This window comes from Anguilla anguilla, chromosome 6 (genome assembly GCF_013347855.1).
Source record: "Anguilla anguilla isolate fAngAng1 chromosome 6, fAngAng1.pri, whole genome shotgun sequence".
Lineage (NCBI taxonomy): Eukaryota > Metazoa > Chordata > Actinopteri > Anguilliformes > Anguillidae > Anguilla > Anguilla anguilla.
In genome coordinates, this window is record NC_049206.1 from 10,785,013 (window position 1) to 10,809,982 (window position 24,970).

At 44.2% G+C, this 24,970-nt stretch overlaps 2 protein-coding genes across 2 annotated transcripts; one reads left to right on the top strand and one right to left on the bottom strand.

Annotated features, from left to right (window-relative positions):
• The first annotated feature begins 127 nt into the window (after positions 1–127).
• On the top strand, positions 128–3,429 carry nsun4 (NOP2/Sun RNA methyltransferase 4). Its single transcript, XM_035421043.1, has 6 exons — positions 128–259; positions 562–959; positions 1,093–1,247; positions 1,435–1,595; positions 1,950–2,074; positions 2,570–3,429. The coding sequence occupies exons 1-6, from the start codon at positions 170–172 to the stop codon at positions 2,844–2,846; spliced, it is 1,206 nt and encodes a 401-aa protein (XP_035276934.1). The 5' UTR covers positions 128–169; the 3' UTR covers positions 2,847–3,429.
• A 10,418-nt stretch (positions 3,430–13,847) lies between these two features.
• dmbx1a (diencephalon/mesencephalon homeobox 1a) lies at positions 13,848–23,823 on the bottom strand. Its single transcript, XM_035421342.1, has 5 exons — positions 23,595–23,823; positions 17,977–18,142; positions 17,252–17,430; positions 16,243–16,651; positions 13,848–15,905 (listed from the first exon to the last, which is right to left on the bottom strand). Exons 2-5 carry the CDS (start codon positions 18,128–18,130, stop codon positions 15,493–15,495), a joined length of 1,155 nt encoding a protein of 384 aa, XP_035277233.1. The 5' UTR covers positions 18,131–18,142; positions 23,595–23,823; the 3' UTR covers positions 13,848–15,492.
• Between the last annotated feature and the right edge of the window lie 1,147 nt (positions 23,824–24,970).

The following is a 24,970-nucleotide window of genomic DNA, read 5'->3' on the forward strand; positions in this document are numbered from 1 at the left end:
TTAGGTTGTTTTGAGCACTGAATGAATGTCACAAAGATGTAACCAAAGTTAACAAAAATTGTTCATCACGAAATCAGAAAGCCTTACTCAGATCCAAACTTCAACCTTAGAGCGGAACTACATGTGGGGACCAATTTCACAAGCGGAATTAATAGCAGTGCACCCCAACATGGCCGCGCGCACAAACGTGAGAATATTGCTCCGAAAATTGAAATGGATCTCCGTAATCCCACGACGGAATCGTGTGAAAACAAAATGGGTAATAATAACGACAGTTACGATGTCTATTGGTAGTTTGAGCATAGTGTCACGAATCATAAACGTATCTGTCATTGGATATAAATGTTGCATCTAGCTTACCTAACGTTAACTAATGGGATGATGTGTCAGTAGAGCAAGATCTTTTTAGCCAAATATTACATGGCGAGAAAATGGAATTGTGATTACTGGGAGGGCAGTTAGACAAAGCGACTCAAAAACTTGGACTACTACTTCACGTTAGCTATTATTTATGCTGTTGAATTGCCAGATAACGTTAGCTTTTTTTATTCATTTGAACAGGCAGCCTCACAGGCAAAGTTTCCTTCCACCAGCCTGGCTCTGCAGAACTTCGACGTAAACTACGGCACACAGCTCGGCGATCTCTGGCCATCTGTGCGAGTCAGCATGCTCTCCGAGCAGAAATACGGGGCATTGATCAACAACTTTTCTGACGCAACAGAGGTTATGGAAGAATTGCAATCACAGGGAGCCCTAGACTTTGTTTGCAGCGACTTTGAACAAGGGGATGAGAGGCAGGGCACTACAGAAGAGTACTTGCATGGCGATGAACTTTCATCTGTCAACGCCACGTTTTCCGCGTCAGAAACGCAGGAAGAGACCGTGCCTCCACGCCTCAGCCCAAATATCAAGTGCCTTGTGTTTCCAAAGGGTGACATTTCTCGATTCAAGCCTGCCAGGTGAGTGACAACAGAAAAATAATTTGACAAGTATTATTTAAGTATTGGTAAGCAGTATCTTTTCAGTGTTTTATTTATTTATTTATTTATTTTTGCCAACATGCTGGCAAAATCTTGCTTCTCTTGCTCTCAGACCAGACAGCAACAGAACCTTAGGATACTACCTAATGGATGCAGCCTCCTTGCTGCCTGTCCTGGCCTTGGACGCCCAGGAGGGACATAGTGTGCTTGATCTCTGTGCTGCTCCTGGGGGGAAGACCCTCGCTCTCCTACAGACTCAGGCCATCGGTAAGATTTTGTTTGGGTCCTGTTCAAATGTGGATTCTTCCCCATTGAGTCATATTTTGATTGTGACATAAAAAGCTTCTTCTCTGAAATTTGTCATTCTCAGGCATTAACATTCACTCTGTGAGGATAGCTGCATTTTTCATAGTCGGGGGTCTAATTGAATGTGGTGCTGTGTGTGGATTTCCAGGGTATCTTGCTGTCAATGACTCTTCAGTGTCTCGTATGGCCCGCTTGCACCGGGTCCTGCAGAACTACATTCCCAGAGAGCACTGGTCAGAGGATCAGGTTCGCATCACTTCCTTCGATGGCAGGAAGTGGGGCGAACTGGAGAGGGACACGTTTGACCGAGTAAGTTTTGTAATTGTATCTGTCTGGTCTTTTAGCATTATTATTATTTACTGAAAGATCACCGTCCTTTCTTCATTAACAGTATGTCTGTGGGAAATGTCATCTTCCAGGCAGACAACATGAAACCCGTAAATAATTATTTAATGTTTGTCTGTTTCATACAAAAATGAGGCCAGCTCTTATTTTCTGTTGTTGCTTTGTCATATTTTTTTGACAATGGCTTTTACAGGTTTGGAAACAGTAATTAGAGGGTAGTCTATGGTTACTCACAGATACATAGCACTTCATTCATAGCTACTGTTTGCAGGAGTTTGGTGGTTGTGCCTGTTGTTTCATTTCAGTGATCCTCCCTAGGTGCTTGTGGATGTGCCTTGCACCACTGACAGACATTCTCTGCTGGAGGAGGACAATAACATCTTCAAAAAATCCAGAACCAAGGAAAGACAGATGCTACCCCTGCTACAGACCCAGCTTCTGGTGTAAGTTGTGGCTTCTGATGTCCTTGGTACTGGACAATCCTCCGGGCAGCGGGCTCCCTTTATACTGTACCACACAGGTGTCAGGGTCCAGTCCGGGATGTGTGCAGTGTCTGCTAGTTTTTGGTGTATTTCAGCGACAGTGTTTTATTTAATTTGTCATTGGTTAACGAATCCACACACCCTGTTCTCAAGGCCTGAATTGGCGGCTGGTGGAAATTAAACCACAAAAACCTGCCGACACTGTGGCCTATCGAGGACTTGAGTCTGACACACCTGCTCTGCAGTGTTCCCAGAGATTCTGAGCTTTTCTTTCTTTAAAAAAAAAACTGCAAACGGTGCTGATTATATGCATCTTAATTGTAAATTTTAGTAAGTAAACACTAACGTGTTCCAGTGAATAAGCTTCAAGCTACGGAACTATAATGTATGTGTGAATACTGGTGCTTCTTTGTTTTTTTTTAAATGGAATTTTATTATTATTTTTTGGCATTCCAGGGCAGGGTTACAGGCAGTCCAGCCAGGAGGGGAGGTGCTGTACTCCACATGCACGCTGTCCCAGCTGCAGAACGAGTGTGTGGTGGAGCGGGCGGTGCAGGTGGCGCAGGAGGAGCTTGGCATCACTGCCCACGTGCAGGACCTGGGGCCGTTCGCCCAGCTCTTCGGGGACACCTTCCGCTTCGCCCCCAAGCCCCGCCTCGGGGAGCTGGTCCTCCCTCACCTCACCGCCAACTTTGGCCCCATTTACCTCTGCAAGCTGCATCGCAGCCACTAGGGTGACCAGGGATTGGCCCGAATGGGTCATGTGATTCGCAGGACGTCGGAAGGGTGGACGCTTCGTGGCAGGGGTGAGATATTCCGGCCGTGGAGCACTGCTGTGTATGCAGCAGGTTTTGGTTTCCACCAGTTACTCTGGCTAAGTGGCTGTATGCACCAGATTAGATCACAGTCAGACATTTCATGTAGGGACACAAGAACAGTCTTCAGCTGTCATTCATTTGTGTACCAAGAAATGTAGCAAATATGTCAGGTGGCGGAAATGCTGAGGCATTTACACCTTCTGCTGGTTTTCGCGAAAACCAGAAACAGATCTGGCCCTCATTGCCCACCTCTGCTTTATGGAACCTGGAGTGTCCCTCCTTCAAGAAGACACAGTGCAGACAGTTGCACCTTTGCAATTTGGATTAGATGGTAAGTGTGGAAGTGGTATCTTCCCTCCAAAGCAGCCTGTGTACAGTATATTACACTCTCCACTGGGTTATTGTATCTATATTTATGTCCTAAAATGATACATGGTATTTAATAATCTCAAATTCAACTGAGTTGTTATTCTATACAATAAACAGTGTTTCAACACCTGTCTTTATATGATTATTATCAGAGATGTTTGCCTTTCCTCCTACCTGTATTTTAGTAAAAAAACGAGCATTCGATTGATTTGCACAAAACAATATTGCCCCCAAGGAGAAATTAATACAGTAGCATAATCCATTGCAATAGAGGATTAAATTAACCTCAGCTCACATTTATTAAAAGCGCAAAGAGACTCATTCTCTCTGTTAGTTATTCAGTAGTTTTTGGGTTGTTATACAGGGCAAAGCTTTGAGCATAATTTGTGTCTTGTCCTCTCAGTTCCTTTTGTCCTGTCAGATTCCCATCTGGGGACTGATTTTTCCCCGCTATAATACTTACTCTAATACAGTGTTCTATACAATTAGTGTCGGTAAAGTGTGTGCCTCATTAAGTGTCGTCGTCTACAGAAATTCAGGATCTAGCTCAGTGTTCACTTCGGTTTTTCAGGAGAACAGTGTTATATTATGTTGTGAAAGACTTTATCACTTCCATTGGCTGAGAGATTCCACTGATTTTCTCTTGCACTTCCTCTCATAGCCTCTAGGTGACAGCAGTAAACCGTTGTGCAGTGGAGAGAGACAGGACAGCTGTGAAGTTATTTCATTTGTGAAAGTCAGTTTGTTCCTCCTGGCTTCACGAGAATATTTGTCATCTCATTGAGCAGAAGCGCATTTTCAGACTGTTTCACTGCAATTGGGCCAATTATACAAAATATAATAATAATAAAATTACTTTTTGCCAGCTCATTGGCATAACCTTATTATACCTAAAAAAAAATTGTTTATGGACCATGACAGGCAGTAATAGAAAAAAATGGTTTGATATACAAATTGCTTGCTGTACCATGACTTGTGTTGTTTTTGCAGTACATCTCACTCTCAGTCACATCAAATTATATCTTTGAAAATGTAGTCAACTGCAGAAATGATGAATAACAGTGTATTCGTTTATTTTATTAGTTTTTTATGCCTTGGGTAGCTCTATGTATTTAGATGGTGAAATTTCTTTCTGTATTTAATGAACAACAACTTTTGGCCCATTTTTGCCTCATAAATGATGGAATCTCATTGTACAAGAAAAGGTTTATTTGCTGATTATACATAATTATATTTAAAAATATATATTATGAGCCAGCCCAATCTGAATTCCAGAATATTCTTCTGATACAGCATTCACCTCACTAGGAAGGAACAAATCAGACATTTATAGGAATAGCTATTGAACAGCAATGCAGTGGAGAGCAACCTTTCTGGGGAGAACAATAATATGGGTGCTTGATTTGGTGTCTTTCTGCTCTGCGTTTGTAAAATGCGGGGACACCTTTCTGAGCGTGACTTTACACGGGGTCGTTTTTTTCGTGGGTGCGCCTTCCATTCCCACCCCCCCCCCCCCCCCCCCCCCGGGGACTGGTGCGGTCCCCTTGTCCTCCCCCCCCCCACTCCCCCCCCCCCCGCCAATGAGGCCTGAAAAGGTGCATCAACATTAGCGGGGGGAGGCTCTTGGGAGCCATCGACTCCCCGCTGTCATTAAGCCGCGCGGTAACGGCCTTCCGTCGGCGGCGGAATGGGGGGCGGCGCGGGCCGCGGCCGGCTTTCGGCGGCTCCATTAAGGACGCGCGCGACGCCAAAATGGGATGTTTTTCCCTAGTTTTGCCCTCTGCCTTTATTCCACAGATGACTGAAGATAATTTTCTGTGCGATTGTGAGTGATTACTGTATTACCGCGGCAATAGAAGGAATATTTAGGAACGCTGGGGGAATTAATGACACATAAAAACTATTTCTGTACTGACTGCTTCCGTCGGCAGGGCCCAGTTTGCTATGCCTGCATCTTGTGATTACCCCGAACGCATTGTAAATATACCTCTTCCTGTGGGTTTTACATAAATTTACATTTTCTAACACTCAGGACATCGGAGGCCATTAGGGACCATTTCTTGTCCTTCTCCCCGTTTCCTCAGCTGCTCCTGGCCCCCTCATTATTGAATTAGGAAGCAGCTACGGTGTCTGTGTGAGAAATACGTATGCTGGTGTGCGTGTAGTATGGCCATTTCTGTTTGGTGGTCTTCCTCCAGAGCAGTGGGATTGCCACTGTGTGTGGGGTGTTGTGTAATGTTAGACACTGTAGTGCACTGGGCAGAAAATCTTAAGGGGCATCCACATTCAGCCTCTGTCCAGTAGTGTAGGCAGGAATTAATTTGGGGGGGGGTGGGGGGGTTCTTGAAATTCTAAACTGAGCCAGCGAGCCCAACTCTACTTAGGGAGGTGGGTGTGATTTTTGACCAAGGGTAGAGGTTGAACGATTACGTTTCCAGGTTTCTGGTAAACGTTTTCACGCCCGCTGAGCCACTCTACTGGTGAGAGAGCTTAGAGCCTTTCACCACAAGTTGAGAGATTGCAAATTGAAGCCCTGAAATAAATCAGGACACTTCTACCAACAGGGCAAGGGGTAATGATTGTGATGGCTAACACTCAGCAGGAAACATCAGGGCTAATTGTATCCAACAGAGGCAGGAGTGACGGGAGATGGGTGGTTAAGGAGTCATGTTCACTGGACACGATTCAGTTTCTGTCCACACGGGAGGCAATTTGAGTGCATTTTTCCATTGTGTTGTGGTCTAACCCAAGTGAATTAGTTCCATCAGGTAAAGGCTTCAGAGCTAAAGCCACTGCGTCACATGCTAATCTGATAACGCTCACGTTTAAAGGGATTCTGTCTTGCCAGATTGCCCTTGCTCTCCTTGCTGTTTGCCAGCGGTTGGTTTTTGGGGAACAGTGGGTGGGGTGGTATGTCCAATTACAGGAGGCTCCTGGGAGCACCCCCCCCCCATGCCCAGGTGTGCAGGGTTAGATAATCGGTGCCGGGTGAGGATTCCTGAACGGGAACGGGTCGTCCCGCCGGAGCCTGTGTCTGTCTCACTGCGTGAAATTGCAGCCCAGCGGGGGCCCAGCCACACACCCCCGCCGGTGAGCCTACACTCTGTGGCCCCACCCCCCCCTCGGCGAATGACGAACACTACACCCGCAGTCACCTCCCAGCCACCACAACACTATGCATAAAAAATCTTAACATTACCATATACTTATCATATGATTTAAATGCTATAAATGTTATGGACAGGGTATAAATGCTCCCCAAGTTGGCATCCTTATTTGTTTTAAAATATATATACAGTACATTACGTTCACCAGTGATGTTTGTGGATGGGGTTCCCACTGGGTGATGGATTGTCCAAAGGGAGAGTGTGAGTTGGTTTGGCATTCCCTACCTCATCACTTAAAAGTAATTTCTCTGGTCATTCCATGTCAGTCTGTCTATAATCTGTCTGCCAGTTCAACCAGTAGTACAGTCCTTCCAGCTACATGGCTCAGTTGATGGATTTTCTCCATGCCTAGGGGTGAGTGGCTGCATGTGTATTTCAAGTGTTCCCCCTCCCAAAATGCAGAGTCCATTACAATTGGGCTTTTAAAATTAAGGGACAAAAGTGTAATAAACAAAGAGCAAAATATTTAAAAAATCCCAAATTCTACCTGCACCTATCTTTTAATGCCAGGCCCAAGACCACCTTACCCACATGCCAGAGAGGATTGCCCCAGCAGCCTCCTGCTCCTTCCCCTCCCCTCCACTGGATGCCATCAGTTGATCATGTGACCATGGGCGCTGACCAATGGGAAGAGCGTGTCCCTCTGGTTTTACTGGCCTGGTGAATCTGGCAGTGTCACCGCGGTGTGTAATTCATCCTGACTGAAGCGGCGCAGCAGTGACAGGCACCGAGGCGCGCACCCCCCCACCCCACCCCGCCCCCCCCTCGCTCGGCTGTCCACCAGGGTTTGGGTGCACCAAAACCGAGTGTTTTTGCCTTAAGGAGATTATCCTGGGCTGAGATAGTGATGGATTAAATGAGCGAGAATAGAAGAAGATAAACTGGAACTGAGTGGGTGACCGGAGCAAGCGGAGTTCAGACACCTGTTGTTCCCCACCCCCCCCACCCCCTTTTTTGTGTTCGCTCTGTCTTTCTATCTTTTTCACTGGGTCCCAATCGCTCTCTTTTTCCCTGTCCCCCTTCCCTCGCTCCCTGTGTCAGACAGTTACTGACAGCCCGGTAGACTTTGTTGCCTTGAACAAGTTGTGCTTTTGGAGGCTATCGAGTTTCGTATATGTTGTGCCATGAAGGATTGCAGGGCTGGATAAATAAAAATCTGAATTCCAAATGACTGTTTGGAAAAAAAAAAACTTTATTGGTTGATCTGTGGGTCCAATGTGTGTGCGTGTTTGTGTGTGAGAGAGAGAGAGAGAGAGAGAGAGAGAGAGACAGGGGTTGTGCCACTAAGCCGTTGGTGGTTTCCGCGAGCTCTTTGATGTGTATCTGGGCAATGGACTATTAGAGGGATTTTCCGATTTGACAGCTCGGAGAATACCTGGCGGAATTGCCATGCCAGTGGGCTAAAAGAATGCTGGAAACAGGATTAGGATCATATTCTGGCAGCGGCTGTCACTTTCTCAATGGGCTCGGGTTTCGCGTAGTGGCAGCGGTTATTCTCTGCGTGGCTAAAACCTTTAGTGCGACCATAAAGAGGGCTTTAAAAAAAAAAAAAAGCATTGATTGAATGGTACGCTGTGATTTTTGTTCTGGGGAGGCCGTGAATGGGGAGGGCCGGGTGGAATTAAAGAGCCAGTCCTCTTTTTCTTTTTTCCTCCCCATCTCATCTTAAAGATGGGCGGGGATGACCCAGCTCCCTGTACAAACTTTAAGGCCAAATCCCCTTTGGTAGTCACAAGGGCGTCCTTGTTAGAAGGACGGGCTAGCACAACGGGGAACGGTGTCTGCCATACAGGCTGTGGTGGTGTGGTCTTCTGCAGACCATCTCAATGCACCCCAGCCACTTTCGAGAGTCAACCCTATTTTATGAGTTTTAAATGGGGTGCTATGACCCAGAGTGCTAGGCTAATATTAGCTGCCTTTACTCTACCTTGTGTTACCTCCAGTCACCCCACAGAGAATAGGGATGTTCATGTTCATTTTGTAATTTTGAAAATGAACTAAAAATAAGTACTTTTTCTTTCTTCATTTTACTACTGATAGTGTTTAAGCAGTGTCCAGCCTTATCTTAACTGCAAAAAAGCATCTAATAAGTAGTTTAGTCTTATAATTGTATTTCTTTTCTCATTAGCTTATTAGCTTGTTTTTAGTTACTTTTCGCTTGATAAGTCTTACCCCATTGGCAAATCTTGAAATCAGTAAAAAAGAAGTTACAGAATAAGTAATAGAATTTTAAGTTTAAATATGAGGCTAAAATACTTTGCAGTGTTCAATTCTTGGCTCAAACAACAGCAGGCTGTGGGTTTTGTGCTTTTCTTTCTATTTCAAACATATTTTTTCCCACCCAAGGTCAGCATCGAGGAAGCGTTGTGTCATCGTCCCTCAAAACTGAGAAAAAATCTATAATCTGCCCACCGTGAAGAGTTCAGATTTGACTGCGTCTTTGCAGGAGAAGTTGAACAAAGTTCACCGAGTTCAAAGCCCACGAGGAAGTTGGTGTAATGGTTTCCACATAAACGACCTTCGCTGAATGGCTGTGCGCCACACCTCGGGAACCCTCTCTTTGAGTGACAATGACAGTCCCTGTTCCTCCTGCCCCCTTACCCAACCGCCACCTCGTAATTCGCTGTTTGTTTTGGTGACCGGGAGGGAAACACTCTTTCATGTGGAAGCTTTGTGTGACACCCCCAGCGTTCTCACAGCCCTCCTTTGTGGACCATGTCCAAAGCCCCCCCCACCCCCCACCCCCCCCATCCCAAATTTTACCTCAATGCTGAGTGGATTAGGGCTGCGACCTCCTCTTGTTGTGGGCTGTGACCTCTGAGAAATGAAATGGGCAGCCAGGATCCGGTCACGGCCGGCGCTGCTACAGGCCCTCGCTCTGTGGGTCAGTGGCAGGTGTACAATGTGAAGTTTCACTCACAATTAGGTGTGCCTCCCACACAGGCGAGCGCACAAAGCAACTTCATTTCGGCTCTTTTGTTGTCCTTCAGCGGGAAGGTGGGAATGGGCAGGTGACGCGTTCTCAGGAGCAGCCGAAGGTTTGAAGTCCGTGGGTAGTTGTCCCCGTCGTACGACCACATGTTACCAGGTCTGAGCTGCACCGGTGTGCAGTGGACAGGTAGTCCCCACTGTCCTGCCGCCGATGTCACAAGCTCGGGAGAAGGGATGAAAAGCGCCGGCTCTCGTAAGCGATGGGGCCGGGAGTGGTGGAGCGAACGTACCCCAGTCTTAGGTCAAATTCTGGGGAGGTTATTGATGGTGTGCCACATCTCCCTGACAAGCACTCTGTTACGACCTTTGGCAAAAGGTACTATTGCTTTCTCGAGAGGAGCCTGTGCCAGCCCCCCCCCCCCACACACACTGAGTCATTATGAATGCACTCCGTGTAGAGGGCCAGGCCCTCCCCTCCACCATCGCTGCACTGGCTTTTGGTACTCAGATATTTATCGGCGTCCCTCCACTCAGGAGGTCTGCAGCCGTGTGGGATACACAGAAACATGGCAACAGACGAAACCGTTTTGTAGCAAAACAAAACTTGCAAACGGCTGGAGGGGAAAAAAAAGAAGCGTAACCAAGGCTGGCTCCCAGGGCTGGCACCAGCCTTGTGGTGTGTCAGTAAGCGGGACGCACTTAAGGGTGTTTCGGGGGACGGCGGCAGACTTCTGTTTGCATGCTGGAGGGGCGCACCGCGTCACGCAAGGCCGGGCCGGGGCACTCCGCCTCGGCGCGTTGAAATCAGCTCCCCGTGCCCCGGAGGCACCCGGCCGAGTGTGCCGGAGTGTTCTAATGGGGGCGGCGAGGGCGGGGGGGAGGGGAGGGGCGGGGCGGGGGTCCGCGGTGCCGTTCGTCGGTGCCGTTCGCGAAACGGCTGAGAAGCGATAGCGCAGCGTCTCTTTCCGGCGTCGGAGCCTCCAGCTCCGCTCGTAGCGCGGCTGGGACTGCGCTGGCCCGAGCGGGAATCCCTGCCGCAGAGCTGGGCCCGGAGGGAGACAGACGCCGTTTTTACAGCGAAAAAGGAGGAACGCGGAAGAGACAGATTCAATTAGCGGTTTAAAAAAACGCCGTCGCCGAGCTGTCGGAAGACGAGCGGGCCAGCGGCGGCGAGCGCCGTCAGGGCGGCGGCAGCAAACCGGTGGAATGCGCGGCGGCGGCGGGGAGCGAGGGAGGGCCCCTCGCTTCATCGGGGCTTATGCCTCCTGACAAACCGCGCTGTTTAAGATATAATAGCGGCATAATCACCGCCTCTGGCTGTCATTCATCAGCATAATAGGCCGCTTATTCATCGCGGGTCGGCTTATGCCCCTACACGATTTTTATTTCACCAGATTACCTCCTCTCTCGCGCTCTCCTTCCCGCCCACCGTCACTCTTTCCCTCTCCTCCATTTCTCCTCCCTCCTTCAGCTCATCTTCTCAGGTGCCATAGGTGTGTGTGTGTGTGTGTGTGTGTGTGGATGTTGCTTGTTTGTAGTGCACAGGTGTGTGATGTGGCGTCTTATGGTGGGACGGGTGGGTTAACGGATGGGTTTTCAGTTTTTAAAAAGTTTAGTATTTAAGCAAAAGTGTATAACAGACATTACAAGTTTCACTCTAGGTTGTGCCACACAACTAGTGATGGGCAGCACTAAATGAAGCATTATTAAGCACCAAAGCGTTTGAGGTAATTGCTTCATTAATGACCGAGGGATGCTAATCAATCAAGAGCTTCGGTGCGGAGAGCATAAAAGCAGAATTTAGTGCTTTGTGACGCATCTCTTCACTGGTCTTGCCTCATAAGGTGTGAGTGTGTGCGCCAGATATTACCGTCCTTGTGTGGACACTCAGATTCCAGCTGAGAATTCTGAACTATGAACCGTGAACAAGATTACATGAAACCATGTCTGGTGCCCCAGTGCTTCAGCCCCTTCCTTGGTCATGATGTCATCTGCCGCATCACCTCAAAGGTTTCCCTGCACAGCCGTCCGCTTGTGGCACATGGTACTACGTTCAGCTGATGCAGTCTGTCTGTCTCAAAATAGGAAGTTAAAAGGCAACTACTGCTAGACACAGTCTCCAGTAATTGTTGAGTTATTTTGAGTTATTATATCTGCCCTCAAACTGTAGTAACTCTTTTGCATCTGCAACTGAAGTAGGCGATGTCACATGGTATGCCGAGTAAGTCATATGAGGTTGCTTTCCAAAGTCATAAAGGGTGGTGTGGCGGTGCAGTGGATAGCACTGTTGTCACAGCGAGAAGGTCCTGGGTTTGAATCCCAGCCTGGGGCCTTTCTGTGTGGAGTTTGCATGTTCTTCCCGTGTCCGCTTGGGTTTCCTCCGGGTACTCCGGTTTCCTCCCACGGCCCAAAGACATCCAGGTTAGGCTACTTGGGGTGGTTAACAGGGCGTTGCTCTAAAAGAGCATGTGCGCTCAGTCAACCTACCCTGCATAAATAAATAATAAAGACTTATCACTGTTTTCCAATGCTGGAGATACTTCAGGTATTGAAAATTTCCTAGATAGAGTAGTACCATTTGGAAGCTATGCTGATCTTACATTCCAAATATTCCCAGTTCATGTCCTCACCTAAAGTAACCCAGTAGAGCCCCTCTCTGCCCTCCTCTGGTGCATCCCAGTTCACCTCCCCTCTTTTCCAGTTGTGGCATGGGCTGTTCTCCAATGCGCCTGCACTTGCCCCAGGCACAGGCAGTAATTGCCTAGATGTTATCTGGCTGACATAATGTTGGCCAGCTCCCCCCTTGCCTGGAACACAGGGAAACAATACTGTTTTTTTTACAAATCTAGTTTATCTGGTAATAAATCAGAACACAGCACGTCACAGAGGAAAGCAGAGCTGAACTAAATATGGCAGCTGTAGCTTTACCGCAGCTCCCTGGCTAACCGGGCTTCTGTACGCCTCTCTGTATCGCAGTGAGTCTGAAACAGGGCTTTCATTTAATTTTTAACGACTCTGACTTTCCCTGTCCCCATATGCTCTTTCCTCCTGATATGTGTGCAGCTAGCTGTTATTGCTTTTTTACTCTGTAATCCAGCAACTGAGCTGTGCAGTCATTCATTCCAGAATGCATGTTGGGCTGCATGCAGACTATTGATGAGGAGTCAGTATTGTGCGGTGGGGTTGGGTATACCCTATTTTGCAGGAGTTTGTTGTTCATGAGAAGTTACATAATGTAGGAAGTTACACTCTTGTGCATAGACGCTACCAACCACTCTCTCCCCCCCGCCCCTCCCCATCCCAACCCAGCCAGCCAAAAGCACTGAGACGGGCTGCATCAGCAGACTGGTTTCTGAGCTTTGTGTTGCACAAAGCTCCTCTTTCCCCTATTGACTCCAGCGCTAATCCGGACATGCAAAGTCTGCATTTTTACTGTATTTGTAAAAGACCATTTGCTGTGCATTTATCTCTTTAATGTAAACCAATTTAGCCGCAGGGCAGGCAAGCCGTCTGGAGTAAAGAATGTAAAGCAGAATAGTAAGCAGACTGGGTGGGGGGAGTTGGGGGTGGGGGGGGTGGGGGTGGTAGTCGAATATATATCAAAAAGCAAAGTCTATGAGAAGAAGCACCTGATCAGGGAAAGTGGAGCTGTGACCAAACAGTGAATCCAGTCCAAGGGCTTCTTCTTTTAATCTGTGAGGCAGGGACGGTAAGCTGCCAGAGTCGGAATGGTTGAATTCTGGGAATCATGGCATCTTAAAATAGTTATTAGGCTGCTAATCCCTTAACTGTGGATGCATTGAGAGGAACTAAAAAAGAACAGCTGTTTTGTTATTTCACACCTAACGTCAGCTATTCGTTAATCTCCCATGTTCACTGTTACTTGCCTAGACTCTGTCAATAGCTCATTTTGAGCAACTTTTTTGTAACTGTAACCTCCACTGCGAAGTAAAGGGTACATAAAGAGAACGAATTTGTATGCCTGTCGCTCCTTGCTGTGCTGTGCATTACATCTTGCAAATCTCAATCCCATCTGGTATCCGCAGTCATTGGACCATCCTGGTATAGTTGCTTTTTTATTTTTATTTTTTTATTTTCAGTTTCCAGTTTTTTGGGAGAGACATAGCTGTGATCCTGCCCTCTTATTTGATTGGCCAGACTCAGGTATCAGCTCACCATGAATGAAAAATACAGTTCTCATGATAATAATGATCAAAATCAGCAGTGATGGCCAATGAGGGGACCCACAAAGCACACCATTGAAATGCGTTTTGATACTTCAGTTAAGTGAGAAGTATATGACGGGGGGAAATGCCCCTTATCGACAGGACTTTGTGTCTAATTCGTCCATGTCTACAATGTCTATCAATGTCTGCAATGCATAAATAAGTGAGTAACTCTCATAAAAAAAAACACACGAGGACATTAAATATGTCAAGGGGTCTCATATGTAAAGATCTTCAAACAATGCTTTATTTAAGATTTTTTTTTTGTACAACATACCACTTTTAAAACCTACCTTGTTAACTTAAGGAAAACTGCTATGAGTCTGGATCACTTTTCAGCTTTGTTTAATTTGCAACATTGTCATTTGACTCGATGACCTCGTAATTAAGTTACAGTTCTTCAGTATGACCACGGCCACAACGGACATCAATATGAAGACTTACATAGACACCCAGACTGTATCATTTATAGAATTATGCTGTTAAAAGTGCAGGCTGTCGCCAACACAGTACAATCTTTCTAAGGAGAGCTACAGGATTGCCCAAATTAAACTTCACAATCTATGACAGAAGACAACCTTAAGTATCCCTTATTTGTATGACGGATGACATTTACATATAAAGTATCTTTCTCTTAATCTACATATAAAATAATTTACATCTAGTGGATGAGCTCAGACCTTTAATAGGCAAGAGAGGACAGGTCTTGCTTCCTGCAAGTGCTTTACACAGGGAGTATCTCACAGGGAACGTCCCCAGACAGTGGGAACTTTATATACACATCAGCCTTAAGGTCAATGTAAACTATTATCAGTTCTCTGGGCTGTGATACGGTTAGAATCTCTGCAGCAGGACCACTAGTGGTAAAACTGTTTCTAAGCAAAGACACATCTGATACTGGTGTTGGGGCAGAGCGTAAATATTTCTTGCCTCTGGAACCTATTTGTTGAGGATATGGGATTCAAGCGCAATTCACATTTCAGGCACAGCTCATAATGGCATAATTTTCTGTTGCCCTAAGCCATAAAGTAATTAACAGCTTGTGCATTTAGTCGCTGAAATCATTTTCTCATTAAGGAGTCATTCTCCTTACAAGTGGTTCAATCCTGGTCATAAAACAGAGAAATTAGTCACATTTAATTTAGCAATCAAAGAACGCATGGCTTAGGTTTATAATAACAATTTGTACTTGAATGGAACATAGGCAATGTGGTCAAAATGTCAGATTAATTGTTTTTGAAAAAACGCCGCTTTGAAGAGACATGTAGTATCAAAGCTTAATTTTTAAGTCTTATTTTCCTTCATTTGTGTCTCCTTCATACTTTATTTTATTTGTTATCACGATATGGAAATTGATATTGCTAATGAAACATCTTCACAGAAGGCAACACCAACTGATACACTGTAACCAGGGAGGTCTGAACAAACATGGAAAGCTATTTACAAAGCAGAAAGGCCCTTGTTGTAGCCCGGTCTTACAGTCCATCCACCCCAGTCAAACGTGGAGTTCTGATGATGACAATCCAGAAAAAAAACATCCACATATTTTTTCCATCAATGCCAGTCCGTATGCCACTGCTCTAGCAGATGTTGAATTCTTTGATCACTTCCTCCTGACTCGAAGAGGAATGTATTCTCACCATATTTTCTGAAGGTGGTCGATAGTTGACGTGTGACAAAAACTGAACGAAAATGGCTCAGGGTTCAGCTCAAGCAGCGCAGGTGAATCTCTCAGTCCCAACAGCAGGAAAGACCACATTTTGGGAAAAGTGTCCGGGTCTTAGCTGTCCGGTTGATGTGGGATGGGGTCGGGGTGGTAAAGGAAGCAGGGGGGAATTTGGTTCCCGGCCAGGCCGCGGAGCTGGGCGTCAGTTGGGCATGGTGTCCAGGCCCAGCGAGGCGGCGTGCTGCTTGGCACGCAGGCGCAGGTTCTCGATGCTGGTGGTTTTGCTGTTGAGGGCGGGGAGGGTGCCGGAGGCCTGCAGGATGGGGTTGTTCCACACCTGCTGCGCGTGGGACAGGGACTGGTAGTAGGGCTGGCAGGGCAGGGAGCCCAGCGGCGTGGGGAGGTTGACGTTCATGCCCAGGTAGGGCATGGAGGAGGGCGCGCCCATGTCGAAGGAGGAGTAGTGCACCAGGTTGTTGGTGGCGGCCATGTGCTGGCGGAACTGCTCCTGCAGGCGGAAGAGGCTGAGCGGAGACGAGGAGTACGAGTGGCTCTGGGACATCCCACCGCTGACTCCGCTCGAGGACGAGGCCACCGGGGAGCCCAGCGGAGAATCTGGGGAGAAACGAGGAATTATCTGTTTCATTTGTACAAGCACAATAGCCCTACTGCTGCCGGAAGTGATTTAATTAATTACATCTACTGTTCATTTCAAATATGTCAAATAATTTCACCAAGATGCAGCTAGCGCAATTAAAGATCTGAATTGATACTGTGATAAGCTGGATGGTTGAGTTTCCTACTGTTTTCTAGTTTTAAATGAGCCAAATTTATCTATTTTATTAACATTTTTTGCACGACAAAACTTTTACTCGTATACACGGAATACCTTTAATCCGTCTACATTTAAAACAGACAGTGTTAGCTTTAGCTACGGGGAGGCGTTTCTCACCTGGCTTGGGGCTCAGCTGTTTGCAGGGCGGAGACTTGCCGCCAGGCAACAGACCCTTGTCGCCCTTTGGCTCCTCCCTCAGCTGCTTGAGCTCCTCCTCCGCGGTGTCCTCCGCGGCCGATTCGCTGTCGGACTGCTCGGCCGAGGTGACGTTCACCTCCACGCTCAGTTCGGCCGGCAGGGGCAGCTGAGGCCTCTCTGCCTCCGAGGAGGACGAAGCTGTGGAGGATGCGGAGGAGGAGGAGGAGGAAGGAGGGGTCTGCGCCTCGGTGACGCCAGCGGCGGGCGCCTCGGCCTTGCCCTCCTCCGCCGCCGGCCCCTCGGCCGCGTCCTTCTGCTTCTGCAGCTGCTCCTTCTGCAGGCTGCGCTGCTTCTTGCGGAACTTGGCGCGCCGGTTCTTGAACCACACCTGGGGATGCGACACGGGCTTTAAAAACCGACGCTCGAAACGAACGAACAAACAAATACACATCACGAAAGGAAACGTGCTTGTGACGCTGCTCAACCGCGTAATGGGAATTTCAGGCAAAATCACTGCATTTTAATGCTAGCGATAACAATATTTATAATCAGATACAAATTGGTGGTTTGCTCTGTTTGCTCTTTTTTCTCGGTCTCTTCCCTTGCTTCCCTGTAAAGTGTTTTTGTGACAGTTCTCTGTAAAAAGCGCTATACAAATAAAATTTAAAATGAATTGAATAATCAGATTAATAATGACACTTTATGCTGAGCGGTTTGTGATACGAGGTATAATTTCTAAAAAATACTTTGGAGTCCTTTAGCCAAACAGGCTGGTCTTTTTGTGTCTTTGTGACAGTTCTATACAAATAAATAAATAAAGTACTAAACAAATAAAATTGAATTGAATTGAATAATCTGATTAATAGTGACACTTTATGCTGAGTGTTTTGTGATATGAGGTAGAATTTTTAAATGAGGTAGAGGTGCTATATGGAGTCCTTTAGTCAAACAGGCCGGTCAGTCATGGCAGACGTGTTCACTCGCGCACCTGGACGCGGGCCTCGGGCAGGTTGGTGCACATGGCCAGCCGCTCGCGCATCACCACGTCCGGGTAGTGCGTCTTCTGGAAGGTCTTCTCCAGGGCCTCCAGCTGCTGGGCGGTGAAGGCCGTGCGGCTGCGCCGCTGCTTGCGGTGCTGGGAGCCGTAGCGAGCCTCCAGGATGATGTCTTGAAACGTGCAGCCGTTGGAAGAGAAAAGACGCGGCCAGTTTAATTAATGGACGGGTCGGAAATGTCCGGTCCTCCTCCTCCTCCTCCTAATTTATCTTTCGCTGACATTTTGGCACCTTGTACGATCAGTGATAATAACAGTGTACACACAGGCTGCATGGACAACCAAAACGAAAGGTTTGATCATTATCAGACCATAAAATTACAAACAGCTACGAGCAGAACCAGCTACAGTGATGGCTTTTATTGTATATAGTTGTGTGTGAGACATCATCATGCTTTGTGTAATAGTACATTTTTGAGGATGAAGAGTGTTTTTTCCAAGTGGTTCTCACGCTCATTTGAAAAATCTAAAAAACATTTCCAGGCCTACTTGAAAACCATCACGGCATCTTTGTTTATCTTAGTGTGTGTGTGTGTGTGTGTGTACGTGCGTGTGCGTGTGGGTGTGCGTGCGCGTGTGTGCGTGTTTGTGTGTGTGTGCATGTGTGTATGTCCGTGTGTTTGTGTGTGTATGCGTGTGCGTGTGTGTGTGTCCCTTACCAGCCAATCTCTCAGCGAGAGTGAGGGCGTGTACAGAAGGCCTGTAATCAGGTGCGTGCTGGGCCTGTTGCGCTGCCTGCTGGTGGAGGTTGTACATGGCGCTGAGGGAGTTCATCGCGTGCAGCGAGTAGCCATTCACTCCATAGTGCTGCATGTCGACTGTTACCTGGAAAAAGTAAAAAAAAAAAAAACAGGGCTGTGATTTTCTTGAATGAAAAATTAAGTGTGTCAGTGTGGCACATTTGCCTTACCCTATAAAGTAGGCTATAAATTGTTTTTGGAAGGAAGGAAGTTATGAAACCAGAAAACTAGCCTCCATCTTACTTGATGTCCTAACTTGATGTCCTAACAATTCCTCAACTAAAAATGAGACCCACAGCTTTTCACAGTAGTCTAGTCCTGCATCTCCTCATTTACAAATTCGTCACACGATGACAAGCTTTGTGACACGATTATTTAATCACCTAGACCACAGCTAGCATGTTTGTTGATATTGGCATTATAATGTCATTTATCAAAGGGGTGACATCGCTAAAATTCGATTGTATTTACTTTTTTTAAAACGTATTTATATAGCCTATACTTTAGCTTGAAAGAACGACAATCCCCACAGAGGCCGCTCTAATTTATCGGACATCTTTCATTCAAAATACCAGACAATATAATTTTCAACAAGAGGCAAATTAGCCCATATCATATTACATCGCAGGCAATAACTAGTAATAGAAAGGTCGTAAAACGCAGGATTTTAGTCAGGATGTCAAGTGTGAATGACCTTTTATTTTTACATTATGAGGCCATCATTATTATTTCTATGCGAAGTATCTTCGTGGAGTCCGCTGTCAGACGAGGCAGGCAACGGTAGGCTAATCTACCACATTTCTATAACCCCTTTCGCTTGCAACGAATATTCACGGCACAGGCTATCCGCAATAACCAGTTCCCGACGAGTTCGCCTTCATGTACTGCTCATGTACATAACTGTAGGGTTATGCTGTAGGGTTATGCTGTTGACCTGTAAAAATATTCTCCGCCTTCTGCCCTAAATTGAATGAGCAGCTCTGATAGTCACCAAGCTATAGGGTTGCTGAAACCCCCCTGTTGTTGTCCTTACAGTTGAATCAGCTAATAACACTTCGTTTAGGCGCAACTAGATTCATGAGACAACCCTGTCTGAGAGCAAAATAGAGCTTAAATCTTCTTTCAGACAAAGCCATTATCTGTTAACATCCAATTATTGATCCGTTTAAGCTATTAATTATAATACAGGACTCTAATTGGGATAATTTTCTCTATTTAATTTAATGTGGCATGACTAATGCTTTATGAATTAATTTAATCACTCCATTCCCAGGCGATTGCAGTTAGGCTATAGGCCACACCGAAAATATAGCAGAGAATCATAGCATTAATTAAATAGATAATATTTTTAAATTGCACCACAATTTCACAAATTGCACTACAATTTGAGTTTGGTAGGCTACTGGTCAAGTCTGTTCAATGAAACCAATGCTGTAAATTGGGTTTATCTTCACTAGCCTATGGTCTGAAAGTGTGCTGGACAAAAAGTTAAGTCGCTCTTCTTACTGCTTTGAATAGAAAAAATTGTGACATGACGATTATTATGACAACAGATCGTAAAATTAAAAAGAACATTTTCCTATGATATGAAAATAGAACAAAAGATAGGCTAGTATAAAATATATAAGTTGATATTTCACGCTTGGCTACACTAACGTAGCGCACACACGTACACGCGCTGTGTGCGCGCGCCCCACGTTAGTGGAAACCGAAAAGATTCTATATTGAAATATTTTCAAGCGAAACAGAAGGAAAATGGTTTTGTTTTCTGCAAATCAGAAGCATTATTCCAGTATGGAAAAGTATAAAAAGGGCTCAATCGCAAATACAATAGACAAAACAAAGCTCACGAAATGCAATAGGTAAACCGGTATGACAAAATAAACATTTGCGTAAAAATATTCCAAATGTTTTTGCTTTACTTTTTTTTTTTTTTTCTCGATGTAAGCTACCAATTTAGCAAAGCTAATAAAATTGCAAACATCGTGTGAACAAAATGTAGGCCTAACAGTGCGATATGGGGTCCGTAGGTTATTACAGGCCTATATGGTCCTTTGAAAGTAACCTATGCATACTTCACATACTTCAACTTTTGGAAAATGAACGTATCTTCCCGAGCACGTGTGGTGTCTAGGAATTTTGTTTTTAAATGAAGCACCAATTAATGTTTATCTTCATGTACAAATAATTAGGCTAGATGGGAAAGCAAGATTTTTAATTTTACAAAGACCTTTATATTTTTTTACAGTGTTGAATAGTTGTAGAAAATGTAGGCATTCAATCAGTTCGCTTTTACATTATGCACCGTTTCACTATTTAAAAGACCGTCTTGGTATTTTTACAGCAGGGAAATATTTCTTCAGTTCTTGCTTTGAATGGATATTTTAAAATTATTATCACTTCTGCATCAAAAGGAATAAAGCATACCAGATCATTGTTTATGTTTAATAGGTTTATATTTTTTAGGTACATTATAAGTGTCCCAGCTGAGGGAATTATATATAAGTTTTTGACCCATATGCCCATAATTATGTTCAAGCGGTGTTAATATCAATATTTCCCTCCCTTCACATAGTAGGTGTGTATAATTGTTCTGTGTTCATTTACAGTGTTGTTTGGATGCAAGTGTACAAAACAATACACATATATGGGTATACATGGGTATACATTTATTCGCAAAATACGCTTCTTTTCACCTGTGTCCTGCGGGCGGACGCCTTGTGTTTATACTGCCACAATATATTAGCCATGTATGCAACTGAGTTAAACAAAATATGTGTGTCGGTAAAGGCAGGGAATCACAAGTCACGTGATCAAGGAAGGCAATAAGTGGTAATTCATTTTAAACAAATATACGCAGGGAAACAAGTACACTAAGAAAAACAGACTACGCTGCAAATCAGTAGACCGTGTGAACACAGGAAGCTGAATAAGTTGTTTCCAATTAAATGTTTCCAAATAACTTTGTATTTTTACATTCTTTTCAACGTGTTTTCTTTCTATTATTATTACCATTATTGTTGTGGTTGTTGTTGTCGTTGTTGTTGTTATTATTATTATTATTATTATTATCTATGCCACAGCAAACCAGGCCTACTATATGTACTACTTATACGGTCAAATAATGAACACTTTGTCATGGTACTCTTTCCTTTAAAAATAAATAAAGTGGAAATTCAGGACATTAATGTCAGGATATACGTTTAAGTAGCTTAAACGGGAGAACCTCTATTTGACATAATATAGATCTATTTGATATGCTAATATAAACTGAAAACCTTCGTTCATTTGCTGCTTTTCCGAATATTTTCGGTAAAATTGGATGCACAATCTCACTGATCGTCACAGCGAGATGTGAGTCATGTCACACCGCTTAATGACAAATAAATTGGGCAAACATTTTTAATGTAGTTAATAATGTCCATTAGAATGTACAATGTACCCATTTTAAATAACGCAAAAAACAATGGAATAAAATTTCAGGAAATAGCCGGCCTGCAAAAACATGTAGGTATAGGCACCGTTCTTAACCTCTCTCCTGATACATAAACAGACGTGAATATTTCACAGTAGGTTACTCTGAGGCATTAAAAATCTCTCAGTACGGCAGTGCACATATAAAATATATATTATTGCTATATAATAAAGAGATCTGTGTAAATGACACCCGCAGTGGCCATTTCTAACCTATTAAGTCACAGTAATGTCTGATAAATGTGATCGTGGTGCAAGAGGGAATAGCTTAATTCGCCGGGACAGAAGGTGCTTTGCTAAACGTTTACTTTGCTCCCTAAGTACTTGAGTTGAATGGGGCCGCTTCTCCCTCTCTTTCTCGCGGTCCCCTATCCCATCGCCCTAGGGCTGTGTATGGCTGAGATGTATGGGACCTCCGCAGTAAAATATGCATGTTGATCCCCATTTGGGTCTCCATCTAATGGAGGTGCAAATAGGTTTCGACTGCGGAGTTCGTCATTTATCATCAGCGCTGACATGGACGTACAGTTTGCCCATTACACTGTGCTTTTCTGTGTGTGTGCGTGTGTGTGCGCGCGCGCGTGCATTTGTTTCACACAATGCAGATTTAACAACAGCCTACCAAAAAAACTCGATAACTTAAACGGTACATTGTTTTATGACAGATAGCGATGGAGTGTTGATTAAATCGGAAAAAAAGAGGGAAACAATTTATGTGACATTAGTAAAGAGAACAAATTGGTACATTAGATGAATAACGTGTCTTTCTGGTATTGTTGTCCATTTATCCAGCCACCCTTGTTCAAGGCAGTGTCTGTGTGCCCCGGTGGCTGTAGGCTACAGAGTGCTGAATGATTATCAAAACGTCATTATGTAAATTGCCATGAATTTACAGTGCAACCCTTTTATCCAGCTAAATTAGAAAAATGTTAGCCTACTGTTAGGGGCCCCATTGCCTCAAGGCGACTCGCAAAGGGTATGGTAAGCGGCAATCTGCTCCCTGCAGCATCACTCGTATTTGTATTCTTAATTGTCAAGTTGCCAGACAAGTGTTTGATTAGTGTTTTCCTAGGGGAGAGGGCAAATGTCATCTTCATCTCGATCAAAACAAACGCCTGTCATCCTCATTGATACAGTTACCGAAGTTAATTTATGAGCAATAAATAATCCCTAATAATATATTTTTTTAAAGGAAAAAATGCTTGGTTATTGTCCTTTGCCGTCGGGCCATTACCTTGAGGTGAACAACTACCTCGTGCTCAAATACCGACCGGAGCCAAACTGACAGCAACTTACGTAATCACCAAGGCCGTAATGAAGCCATGTCATAGTAACGAGAAAGTATTTATATAATTTATTTATATATTTATATAATATAATTCATATATAACACAACAACCACACTGTTAGAATACACATTAGCAGTACCGCAATGTTGCGCATGCACGTGATTGACGGCAGAAATTTCAATAACTTAATGTGTGTTCAATGATTTCAAATATTTTGTCGCGAGGCATCTTGCAAAACATTTTGAAAATAAGACCTTGGTCGGTATTATGGGATTATGTGTTTGGACAGTGTGAGAAACATCTGACATTTTCCAGCTAGTGGTTTGCGGAGATAACCTATGTCCCAACTCTCTCCATGCTAACTTTTAAAATTCTTTGACGTTTGCACATAAATACGTATGAAATCGTTTTATACAACATTTTCTCCGTCCACTTGAACACGGTCCTATTTTCGAGTGGGCAGAACGGAAGAACCGTTCAGAAGAATATTTTTTTCAACGTTACATTGCATTTAGCTCAGTCCACACTAAATATTATAAATACAGTATTACCCACCACACGCAGTGGCTGATACTGGAACTTCGTGATACCACGATCAGTTAAAACTTATATCTAATGGGCGTGCAAAATTTGGCTGTGAGAACATAAAAGTGTTCGTATTATACAGATCTCTGAGTTAAGCTTGCCACAAAAGTAGTTACATTAAGGTTAAGGTTACTACGATAGGCTACGCTAAATGTTCCCTGAAAAAAAAAACGATTTCAAAGTTCTTACCTCTCGGAGGCTTCTTTCCCCAAGCCCTAAAGGTTGTAAAGCGTATTGTGTATCCTGAATTCGTGCGTCCAATGTTTCACAAAGTCAGTGAGTTTGAGTCTTGATTTTCCTCAGTATTTTCACTTAATTTGCTTCAGAACGCCAACAAAGTCCAACCCTCTTGCGCCCGCTGCAGTATGTTCTCTTCGCTTCTCTATGCGCTTTCCAGTGGTTAATGGTATTGCACAGTTTCGAAGAAGCTGCCATCTACCGGGCCATGGATTGAGGAAGCATTTTAAAGAGCCCCTCGTGGAGTCATGTAAGCTTTCCAGTGGTCCTTTTCTGTGTCAATCAAACGCGTGGGACATTTTTTTTCTCACATCTCGAGCTTCTCCTCCGTGCCTCCACCTTACTTCTTCAAACCAACTGTTTGTAAATACTGTCAAGGGATTTCACAAAAGAAACTAAACGTATTTATGATCTGACATGGTCAAATGAATAAATCAACTTGACGCTTATGTAAGAAGATTAACACAGTTAAACCGAAAAAGTGTTTCAGTTAACAAAATAAATAAATAAATAAATAAATAAATAACCAAAAAAAAAAATTTAGGGTTAACAGAAATAAAATATAATTCGTTTTTAAACAAGTAATCCATCATTAGTTTACTGTGCAGCTTATACTTCGGAAAGATCTCTGTCATCACGAACAGTTTAGGTACATTTGTTTCTATTGAAAAAAAAATTGAATAGTGATATTGCAAATTATTTGATTCTTAACAGTTATAAAGGTGAGGTTAATAATATAGTCATTTTTATTCATTAATAGTATTTTCTCCTCTTATTTTCAGATATTTTACAGAAAACGTACACAAATTCACTGGCCATAAACCAAAAGTTTGGACCTGTTCAGAATTCATGCACAGCAAAAATTTGATAAACCAACTTACAAAGTACATATGGTCCCAGCTGGACTCTTTTGTACTCTGCTAAAGTAAATAAACACTCGAAATTTTGTGTGTACTTCTTGGTTTATGGTTTCCAGTCAAATGGCTACAATTAGCACGAGTGTAATGCAATTTCTGTCACAATCCCACATAAATAACTTATCAGGTTACAAGTGTTTTTGCAATTTATTCTGTGTATAACTTCAATTTGGTATACTTAAGACTTAAGAACCATGCGCAGTGGTATCAGCACTATTTAAAAATATGAAATTCAAGTTTTTAATAGGCTGAATTGTGCATACACTTTTTCTTTTGCGTCTTGATTTCCAACGTCAGATAAAACCAAATTAAGAAATGAAGGGCTATTGGGTTTATTTTTAATTAACGAATTATCCGACTGTTCTTTTATTTTACTTTTTTTTCATTCGGGTAACCCCCAGGTAGTAAGGT

Excerpts from the sequence above, each read along its gene's own strand:
- nsun4 (XM_035421043.1), top strand. The coding sequence starts at position 170 with ATGGCCGCGCGCACAAACGTGAGAATATTGCTCCGAAAATTGAAATGG. Across the intron at positions 260-561 it reads ATCGTGTGAAAACAAAATGG|GCAGCCTCACAGGCAAAGTT; the intron begins GTAATAATAACG and ends TCATTTGAACAG. Across the intron at positions 1,248-1,434 it reads CCTACAGACTCAGGCCATCG|GGTATCTTGCTGTCAATGAC; the intron begins GTAAGATTTTGT and ends GTGGATTTCCAG.
- dmbx1a (XM_035421342.1), bottom strand. The coding sequence starts at position 18,130 with ATGCAGCACTATGGAGTGAATGGCTACTCGCTGCACGCGATGAACTCC. Across the intron at positions 17,431-17,976 it reads TCTCGCTGAGAGATTGGCTG|ACATCATCCTGGAGGCTCGC; the intron begins GTAAGGGACACA and ends GCACGTTTCAAG. Across the intron at positions 16,652-17,251 it reads TGCCCGAGGCCCGCGTCCAG|GTGTGGTTCAAGAACCGGCG; the intron begins GTGCGCGAGTGA and ends TCGCATCCCCAG.